General features: G+C 35.2%; 1 protein-coding gene across 1 annotated transcript in view; it reads right to left on the reverse strand.

Annotated features, from left to right (window-relative positions):
* CEP128 (centrosomal protein 128kDa) overlaps positions 1-11,393 on the reverse strand; it is a 141,359-nt gene that overhangs the window by 93,563 nt on the left and 36,403 nt on the right. The window contains exons 9-12 of the mRNA XM_010583791.1: positions 10,722-10,808; positions 9,177-9,251; positions 7,791-7,923; positions 5,927-6,087 (exon numbers count right to left, since the gene is read on the reverse strand). Coding sequence (XP_010582093.1) covers positions 5,927-6,087; positions 7,791-7,923; positions 9,177-9,251; positions 10,722-10,808 — 456 coding nt within the window. The remainder of the gene's footprint in view (positions 1-5,926; positions 6,088-7,790; positions 7,924-9,176; positions 9,252-10,721; positions 10,809-11,393) is intronic.

Raw genomic sequence — 11,393 nt, forward strand, 5'->3', positions numbered from 1 at the left:
CCTCTCTGGAAGGTAATCTCTGTCCCTGGTTACCTGGGACATGGAGAAGGTTGAGGTACTCAACAACTTTTTTGCCTTCACCATCAAGTGTTCCAGCCACACTGCCCTAGTCACAGAAGGCAAAGGCAGGGACTGGGAGAATGAAGAACTGCCCACAGTAGGAGATAAGGTTTGAGACCATCTAAGGAACCTGAAGGTGCACAGGTCCATGGTACTTGAAGAGATGCATCCATGGGTCCTGAGGGAACTGGCAGATGAAGTTACTAAGCTGCTATCCATCATATTTGAGAAGTCGTGGCAGCCTGGGGAAGTTCCCACTGACTGGAAAAGGGGAAATATAACCCCCACTTTCAAAAAGGGAAAAAAGGAAGACCTGGAGAACTACAGGCCAGTCAGTCTCACCTCTGTGCCTGGCAAGATCATGGAGCAGATTCTCCTGGAAACTATGCTAAGGCACATGGAAAATAAGGAGGTGATTAGTGACAGCCAACATGGCTTCACTAAGGGCAAATCGTGCCTGACAAATTTGGTGGCCTTCTACAACAGGGTTACAGTGTTGGTGGATAAGGAAAGAGCAACTGACACCATCTACCTGGACTTGTGCAAAGCATTTGATGCTGTCCCACATGACATCCCTGCCTCTACATTGAAGAGACGTAGATTTGACAGATGGACAACTCTTTGGATAAAGAATTGGTTGGATGATCATCCTCAAAGAGCTGTGGTCAACGGCTCGATGTCTGAGTAGAGACCAGTGACGAGTGGCATCCCTCAGGGGTCAGTATTGGGACCGGTGCTGTTTAACATCTTTGTCGGCAACATGGACAGTGGGATTGAATGCACGCTCACCAAGTTTGCTGACGACACCAAGCTGTGTGGTGCAGTCGACATGCTGGAGGGAAGGGATGCCATCCAGAGGGACCTTGACAGGCTTGAGAGGTGGGCCCGTGCAAACCTCATGAAGTTCAACATGGCCAAGTGCAAGGTCCTGCACATGGATTGGGGCAATCCCAAGCACAAACACAAGCTGGGTGATGAGTGGATTGAGAGCAGCCCTGCGGAGAAGGACTTGGGGTTGTTGGTTGATGAGAAGCTCAACATGACCCAGCAATGTGCATTTGCAGCCCAGAAAGCCAACCATATCCTGGGCTGCATCAAAAGAAATATAACCAGCAGGTCAAGGGAGGAGATTCTCCCCCTCTGCTCCACTCTCATGAGACCCCACCCAAAGTACTGTGTTCAGCTCTGGGGCCCCAACATAAGAAGGTCACAGACCTGTTGGTGTGAGTTCAGCAGAAGGCTACGAAGATGATCAGAGCGCTGGTGAGCATCTGCTATGAAGACAGGCTGAGAAAGTTGGGATTGTTCAACCTGGAGAAGAGAAGGCTCCGGGGAGATGTTACAGCAGCCTTCCAGTACCTAAACGGGGCCTACAAGAAAGCTGGAGAGGGACTTTTTACACGGGCACGTAGTGATAGGACAAGGGGTAATGGCTTTACAGTGAAAGAGGGTAGATTTAGATTAGATGCAAGGAAGAAGTTCTTCACTGTGAGGGTGGTGAAGCACTGGAACAGGTTGCCCAGAGAGGCTGTGAATGCCCCATCCCTGGAAGTGTTTGAGGGCCAGGTTGTATGGGGCTTTGAGCAACCTGGTCTAGCAGAAGGTGTTTCTGCCCATGGCAGGGGGATTGGAACTAGGTGATCTTTAAGGTCCATTCCAGCCCAAACCATTCTATGATTCTATGACAATATTGTGTGAGGTGGAGGTTCTCCTGACAGAAGCAACCCAGGATATTCAGAACAGTTTATTGTTAAAATGTATTGTACATATATGTACAGCAATTGTTAGCATGTTTTGCATTGCAGTTACAATAGAAAATCCTGATTCTGGTATGTTGTCTCTTCTTAGTCTTTACACAAGACAATTCTGGGTCTCAGTTTTTCTAACCTGATTAATTTTATTGCTGCATTTTCATAGTTCCACTGCTAATAGAATCAAGGGAAAGGTGTTAGAATACTTATGTCAACTGATTCACCACCAACATAACATCAAATACGCTCCTCCTGGTTTTAATATCTGAAGATTTTTATAAAACAGAATTATGTTTGTGGAGCAATTAAAAAAACTCATTAAGATTAGTTACTAAATCCTGGGGTACAGCATATTAATGCTCTAGAGATCTGAATGCAAGTCTTATTTTCAAAATTGATTAAAGTTTATCAACCCTCAGACTGCAACAGCACCACAGACATTTCAATTGACAGGCTCTGGCTAGAGATGACACAGAACAGAAGTGATTAACAAACTCAAAAACAGATGCAACATTTGCCCGAAGTAAAACAGTTGCTCATCTAGTTTTCTACATATCCAACATCTCAATATGTAATCTAGCTTTCAACTTTCATAAGAAACTGGAAGCAGAGAAAGAGGCCGACATTTTCCAGTTAGAGCCTAGTTGTTTATCTGAAGTATAAACTAATTACCACAGGCACTAAACATGTGAATCAGCCACCGTTATAGTAACTCACATTAGCTTGACTACACATACCATACTTTTGACCTGCATTTTCAACACCCAATTTAAAAATTAAATCACCACACACTGCAAAACAAAATTCATTCTAGGTATAGAAAACAACACATAGTGTATCCAGTGCAACATTCCTTAAAATTTTATGAATATTTAAAATGTAACTGAGGATCACTCATTTGCTACAATTTACAGAACTAATGCCTTATTTCACAGTTATGGGCAAACATTCTACACTGATCAGAATACAGAAAGCCACATTTCACCCCACCATAGTAGTTTCACCTGTATTTTTCTCCTTCCTCTCTTTTTTCTGCCCTGTATCTCAGTGGCACAGTCACCAGATTCTTATGCTATGTAATTACACTGTTTGTCATTGATATTGTTTTCAACAATGCTATCCAAATCATGCACCTAATTAATTCTCTAATTTTTCCTGAATGCAGACCTCAAATAATATTAATTTATTCATCACAATCTGATCTGCATCTCTTGCCAATCATATTGTATCTAACCATCAAGAAACATTAATCCAGAAGGCTTAGATTTTTCATGGAAGCATAAATTCTGTGAATTGAATAATCAAAGATGCATACATTCAATCAGTCAAGAAGTGTATTCAATTCAGTAAAAGGTATAATACACAAAACCGGTTTCTTAAAGTGATGCCTCCTCCATATTTTTCCAAAGCCTGAACTGCTACTCATTCTGACAGGTAAAGGTTTATGTAAATATAAGATACAGATAAAATACCTTTTTTTTTTCCCCAGGTTGATACGTGATTTTAGATAGAAACTTGATCAAAGTGAATAGCACCTGTACATTTTAAATCTATCTGTAGCACTATTTCAGCACTTGAACTCCATGGGCATGGCAATACAGGCTGGTCTGCAAAGGTATTGATTTCTCTTACTTTGCAATGATCTCTCTTTAAATTCAGAAAAGTGTTACTTACTCGTTTTCAGATATCTTAATTGGCTCATATAATGAAAATAATTTGCTAACAGTTTCATCTTTAGAGGATGAAAGCAGCCATAAAATGAATTTTAATGAGGATAAGATTGTCTTCATAAGACTGAAAGACTTGTATTACTGAAGAATTCTAATCTTAAATAAACAAATCAATAACTTTCCCGCAGAAAATTTGAAATATTTTAACAAACTGACTGTCTGTTGTTACGCTGTACTGGACAATACCATAAGACTACTTTGACCTAATTAGAATGAGAAAGAATTAGTAAATCAAACAATTTTACAAGCATGAGTCTAAAAACACTTATGGAGAAACTAGGGTATTGCATCTTTGTAATTTGTGTACTTTGTTTATTTCTTAGCTGTAAGAGTCAGGTCATAATAGTCAGCTGTAACAGCCCCATATCTATATAGTTCCATGCAGAAAAAAATATATTTAAGATAGTTGCATACATTTGCAAGATCTTACAGAAGCATCCTCAGGTAAACTACAACTACTGAAATCAAAATTTTCTCTATTAAATTTAAAAATGAATTTAAGATTGAACTCACTTCTAAACATGAGTTTAAGAATATGATTATAATTTTTTCCATCCTCTCCATTTTACGTCATATTGTGAGTTTATGGCAATTATCAGGGACTAAAAGTACAACACGCAACTCAAATTGTTGAAAACAATGACATTTAAATCAGTCAAAAGAAATTTCTAATATCACATGTACAACAGAGGCAAGTGCAGTTACATCCTCCCCCAAACATGACTGGTCACTTCCAACTGGGAATCAGACTATCTGATAGGAGCAGCTGTTAGAACAGGCTTGACAAAATGCTTTGTTAGTACCTAAGTTTAGAAATTCACATCCTTGCATTGCTTGATGTCTCATTAAAAGAAAAACACACTAGCTATTTTCCTGTTACTGCCTCTGTAGGAGAATGGCAGTGGGAAGCAGATAAGAAGTACAAAGTATTTTCTGTTGAGATAATCAGGGAAGTCAAATATTTCTAATTCAGAGCAATGACAATGACCCTGACTGAGCACTCTGCCATCAGTATTTTCACAGAGCAGGAAATTAGTATGAGAACATCATTCTGACCCTCAGAAAAGCATGTACTACAAGCAGAAGTTTAAAAAAAATTGGTTTTCTATGGGTTTTTATCCCATTAACTCCTGCCACCAAAGTAATTGGAATTTCTCAGGCCCCACAAAACAAAAAAAATAGCATGTTTGGGTTAGTCTGGAGTTGTACTGGCCAGCTAGAACACAAATGCTGATGGGCATCAGGAAAAGATTTCTGCTTGCCTTACCCTCTATAGAAGCACTCTAGGGCTTTTTAAAGCTGTTTAATGACCAATTTTCATAAAGCATGTAGGAACTTATTTTGAGACTTCAATTTTTTCCAAATGTAATTTGATGTATTAGTTTAATTTAAATGAGCACAGAAGTTGACAAGGGAAAAGAGCAGCAGAAGCAAACCGAACAGGGCAGTCCTCTAAATCTATGAAAAGACAAAAAAAAAATTCCTACTTTTGAATTTCCAAACAAAAATACCTTCATTAGAAAAATAAATACAAAATACAAACCCCCTGGTTTACTGAATGCCCCAATACAACAAATGTTAAGTACTTGTCTACTGAAATCCTACATAGGGTTTTGCAAACATCCTCATTTCTCCTGACAGTCATGAAAGATAGTAGAAAACAGTCACTGTTCAGGGATCTTACTACCAATGACGAATCTAGATGAGATCCAAAAATATAGAAATGTCCTGTCTTAAATAAAAAGGCTACTGCCTCATAGCTCATTTCATGTTCAAGGTAAAAGTCTTCTAACTAAAATTCCAGTGTCAGAGACTGCTATTATTCTTTTCAGAGAAACTCTTTAAATAGTTTGTGTTTACCATAAATAAGAATACTAACACTTATTAATATAATTATTATATTGCATCTAATTGCTAAAAAAAGAGCAGTTATGATCTATTTTTATTACTCTACTGCACTATCTCATAGAACAAGGTATCCCAGTTTGTTTAAAGTTAAACTTTAGTTCTGAAGTATAATGGAATGGGGAATAAGGAAGTAAATATTAATTTATAAAAGTAATTCCAGAAACCATTATTAATGGCAACTGCTGATAAAATCAGATCACCTTTTCTTTGCACATGGGAAAGAAAAGTAATCCAAAATATGAATTCATGGGTAATAACAAACACCTTTTTTGGTTTATTAACAAGATGGGAGAGAAAAACCTCTACAAACTCATATCACCTTTCAAAATTATTTATAGAATAAACTGAGAAGAGCATGTCAGTTACTCTTAGTTTTAAAGGTTACTCTCTGATCTGGCATATCACCTACCTTGAACGTATGGGAAATTATTTTAAAAAAAACCCAAACAACCAAAACAACAAAAACCCCCAACTTACCTGTATGTGCATTACAAGCTGTGCTTTCTCCTTGTCCTTATGCTCTATGCATCTCTTTAGATCTTCTACCTCTGACATTACAGCATTATGATTCAGCTTTGCTTTAAGCTCCAAAATATGTTTCTCCAGTTCTTGCTTCTCTCTCTCATATCTTTCAGCTACTATAAAATGGTGAGAACAGAATAATAGGCCCACTAGAAATACCGACTTGTGGTAAATTATTTTTTTCTTATTTCTCTTTTGGCAATATTCTTCTCTACTTGAGACTATTCTACAACTATTGATTTTGATCAGTGTAGCTGTGAAAAATGGCTATACCTATATCATAACCTTTTACTGAATGAGACAGTATTTCTGTTTAGCCAGTCATTTTATAGGGGTTTTCCTACCCCCTAAAAAAAACCAAAAAACAAACCCAAACAACAGAACCCAATAAAATAAAAGAGGATGGAAGAAACAATGGAGAAATTCTGGTGTAAATGAAACTTGGCCACAACTCCAAGGCCAAGATTTAATCCCGCCAGAGTAATATCTCCTGATTTGGAAGTCAGTCTATCTGTGAATTTTATGTCTGAATCCTACAACCACAATAGAATTTCTTGATAAGCGTAAACTGCAAATTTCCTCAATAAGAAATTCAAAGGTCTTTAGTCATAAACAACTACTAGGGGCAAAGAAAATCTCCATTTGTATTCTTCCCATGCATCTTTGAGGAAACAGAAATAACACAGTACGGAGAAACACAACTGCATAAATTATATAAATATATGTGTATATCTTAATCTTCCAGTACATTTTTTTATTTTCTTCATATTTTTACAACAGTTTTTCATTTACAATTATAAAACAAATGGAAAAATTAAAATATGCTTTCAGTAACATGAAAGGTATATTGTTTCAAATAAATTCACTTTTAAGCAGATGCATTAACATGACTGGAGAAAAACTACTAAAATTTCTATTTTGTGTTACATTTCTGAAGCTAAGCCATGTACAAAATCTAGCCATTTTCCAGTGCTCTGTATAAGATTTGTAAAACAGGGAGTCAGAGTCTTATTTTAATAACTAAGATAATTCAGTAGCTGAAGTATGAAAATATAAAATTAAGTCATTCACAGAGATAATGGACTTGGAGTCACTATTCCTCTATTATCTTGAGTAATACATTTCTATGTTAATACGGAGAAAGATAAAGACTTTCTCTAATGCCTTTTTGATTATGTTTGAAAAGTTTAAATACAGATAGATAACTAACAATGTAGTGAAGACCTTGCTAAAGTGATAATTTACTATGCAATTATTATCTTGAAATTGTTTAAAGTATTTTTCTTCTAAATATCATTGTTCCATCTCTAAAATTCTAACATACTGCAAAAAGAAGCCCTGACTGCATCATACTGGAAAATTTTCTTAACCTCTCTGAACATGTTGTTACTCCTTAGAAAATCTACCAGAAATTCATCAGTCTTATTTACCAGCTATGTAAATGACTTTTGCTATGATTTTCAAGATGGCAGGATTTAAACTGAAAATGGACTGAAATGTAACATTTCAGAAAAATTATTACTTAAAAATACTTCAAATGTTTTTCTTCTGTAAAAACACTATCCACTTCACTGAATTCTCTCCAATAATCTTCATTTGTTTTAACTATGCAAATTATGGTATTTTATCCTAAATTTTAACTCTCATTGCTATTTATTTGTTAATATTCAGGTGCCAGTACTTATCAACTTAAAGCTGACAAGTTAAATGGCTGGTTTTGTTGAAACAGTAGAAGAATTAGAATGCAACTCAAAGAAAGAATTAATGTCCAGGCTACCTAACTAATTTGCAGGCCTCTAGTGCAAAATATGAGTTCTACCTGTTCTAATTCTCCTGTCGTCATCTTGTACATCCTGGTAGCTCTGGTGGTGCATAGCAACATGTGAAATTTGATGTTGCAACTCTACACGGTCTTCTTCTGCTCTCAAAAGTTGGGAACGAAGATCCTCAATCTAAAATGCATGTACAAGTATCAAATGTTTAATGAAAAACAGAATAAAAGAGTAAATAGCATACTTTTATTAAACACTACAAAAACCAAAAAAGACTATACATAATTAACATTTATAAATAAATCTCAAGAGTAATGCAGATTGTAAACAAAAAGACAGATTACTTCCTAATTATAGGCCACAAACTGATTATTCAAAATTAAAGCAAACATTTATGTTGACCACAGATGAGGATTAATTTCTCTAGACCAAACAAAATGCTACCATTTTATATGTTGCAATTGTCTTTTTACATTGCTAGTGAAAACATCTATACAAATTAAATAGGCAATATATTTTATTTAAATTCTACTCATTAAAAATACAATGTGTTTATTCTTAAGAAACATAGGGGCTTTTTACGTTTTTCCTTTCTATCATATACAGTCTAGCACTTACAAAGATGACATTGTGTACAGGAAAATAAAGAAGATATGACATGCTAAAATTGAATTGAAGGAATATAGCTCAAACTCATATTACCCATATGTGATATAGCACTATATTCTATGCACAGTGAGTTAAATTCAAAACAGTAATAAAGCCAACTCAAACTTCTGCTAGATACACAAGTCAAACAACTAAAGCTAACAGATAAGTATGCCAATTGCCCCCTCCCTATTTATTTCAATCTTTTTCCCCAGCTCCTCTGAAAGAAGGACGGATTAAAAATATTTAGGAAAAACGACACTTTTCTAAAGCTATAATCCAGGTTCCTGCAACTTCTAGATTTAATCATATGTGCATCAATAGGTATTGTTTAGAGCACACTTTTTTCAGGTGTTTGGTTTTTATATATTTTTATCACATGTTAGTATGCAATACAGCAAACACTTCTAGAGCACTGGTTTATCTGAATTCACCAACTATAGCATGTGCTTTGCATAACATAATTACCAATACAGAAGTTGTTCTAAAGAATACTATGAAGGGCAGTTACAAATAATGTGTTCATGTACTTAAAAAGTACCATAACTACTATGACTACTATAATCATTATATATTAACATGTATACATAAATTTTCAGAAAGCAGAAAAAGTATAATGAGAGCTCAGTCCACATATCTTAGACTCTTAAACCTGTCTTTCTGCAACTCCTTTTTCCCTTCCCAAAACAATGTCATCAGAGTATAAGATAGCAAGATTAAGCAAAAAGACTCAGACACAGCCTAATATGAAAACTTTAGGATTTTTACCACATCAAAGCAGTTACCTGATGCAAAAGAGCTTCTCTACTGCCTTCCGATTCATTCAGCTTTTTCTGGGACTGCTCCAACTCCTGCTCAAGCTTTCATTACAGAAGATAATGAAAAAAGAAAAGCTATCATAGTACAAAAGTGTATTTTAACTATTTAATTTTGGCACAAATTAATAGATATAAGCATCTCTTTAAAATGAAGTATAATAGACACAATGTTTTTATTTGTCCAAAATTTTGAAGCAAACTTTCATTTGTACTAAATACCTGCTATATTTGTTTAAATTACATAAAGAGAATTTAACTTACAGTCTATAATTTTTGTACAATATTCTATATCACATGAAGATACAAAGTGGTATATATAATCCAAAATGAAAAAGCATAAAAGCAAAATTTTACTGGGTTAAAAGTAAAAGAAAGGAAGATAAACTTTTTTTAAAAGTTTCAAAAACATTGTCCCTGGATTTGAAACAATTAAAATTAACAATGACTTAACATTTGAAGTCACCTTTGCTACACAGTTTATTCATAGAAGTGTTAAAGATGACATGAATTTGTAGAACTGGTAATTGGTAAAGTCAGTGTTTTTTCTGTGTTGTACAAGATGTACTTGAATGATTCCAGAAACAAGATGACTGAAAAACTGAAGTGCCCAGAATTCCATACAATTAGAGTTTTTCCTAAAAATATTATATTAACAGAATTTTAAAATGTTTAATCAGAAATAGTCAGCACACTGATGACCATTTAGAGAAGAAAACGGAAAACAAAAGCTACAAAATATTGTCTGACTTCTACCATAAATAGTTCAAAGATCACAAAGATCCACATGGAGATAAATATAGTTTTCAACAGCAGAAATTGTTGCAGAGATAGCAATCTCAAAGAGGATGTTGAGAGGCTAGCAAATGGGCATAGTAAACAGGACCAGCATTAACAGAATGGAGACAGTAACATAACATAAACCACTACATAGATGGTTTAGCGTAAAGGGTTCTAACTTTGAAAGTATTGACAAAAAGGCTAAACTCGATGTAAGATGGAAAAAGCTAGAAAAGATGGCCCTAGCATCCAGCCAGAACAGAAATATAAGAAATCTTGTTTTCTAGGAACACAAAGAGAGCAATATGGCAACAGATAGTTCAGTAAGAGTAATTAGTAATAACCATGGTGCAAAATAACTAGCATGCGTTAGCTGCAGGGATGAAGAAAAGCTGCATCTTTGAGCTGCTGCAAATAAGCAACAGCAGACTATGTATAAATTCAGAGACAAATCAGAGAAAGAAATCAAGGATAATCCGCAAGTTATAAACTTGTCTGCCTGGCAGGATGGAAGAATCATTAGAAGTAACACACTATAACTAAAGAGCTTTGAAGGAAAGACAGAAGTTCAGCATAGCTATATTCACAGTGCCTCTGATGCAAAAAAATCCCTTGTTATCTTAAAGACTAAAGAAAGTTTTATCCTGTTGGTTTCTCTGAAAAAGGAAGCATATACTGTAATATATGACACTATAACTTACTTAAAACCAAACAAAGGAGAAAATTAAGTCTTACTTGGTTCTTTTCACTTTCATATCTCACAAGTTTATTTTTCATGAGTTCTTCTGTTTCATCTGCTTTAGCATCTTGCTTCCTTAAAGCCTTTAGAGGGGAAAAATATATTGTGAACTTCATTATAAAAGTTACAGAAGTCTTCTTTGTAAGTCTGTTATAATGAAAGAATCTCTGATATATTTAAGAAAGAAGACCTAGACAAATGCTTTCCGTCTATGTCTAATATTTCCATATGGAGCCAATGTATATTGTTATGAAAAAATAAATATAAGTCCATGCATATATAAACATACCCATGCACAGAACAGGGCCAAATACAAAGTCAAAACTAGCACTAACATCCTTCTGATGCATAGAGCTCCACATGCTCAAGGCTGACCCCAAACACTTTGAGATGAAGGTCTAAAAGGCTCAAGAGATCTCCTATAGATAAGCTATGAACATATCAGGTGAAAAGAATATATTCTCTAATATGAAATATGCATGATATGAAATACAATGCACTGTACTAAGGAAAACACTACCATAAGGTTGTGTTGGAAGCCAAAAAGGAAAAGGTTATTTTTATTTAAATCTGGACAGATGCTTAGAATCGCAATATTAAGACAGAATCAACTGAAACTCTCCTGATCAAAAGTATCTGACATTGATGTGCCCTACTTTGGGGGGGGG

This window comes from Haliaeetus leucocephalus, unplaced genomic scaffold (assembly GCF_000737465.1).
Source record: "Haliaeetus leucocephalus isolate CR32 unplaced genomic scaffold, Haliaeetus_leucocephalus-4.0 Scaffold932, whole genome shotgun sequence".
NCBI lineage: Eukaryota > Metazoa > Chordata > Aves > Accipitriformes > Accipitridae > Haliaeetus > Haliaeetus leucocephalus.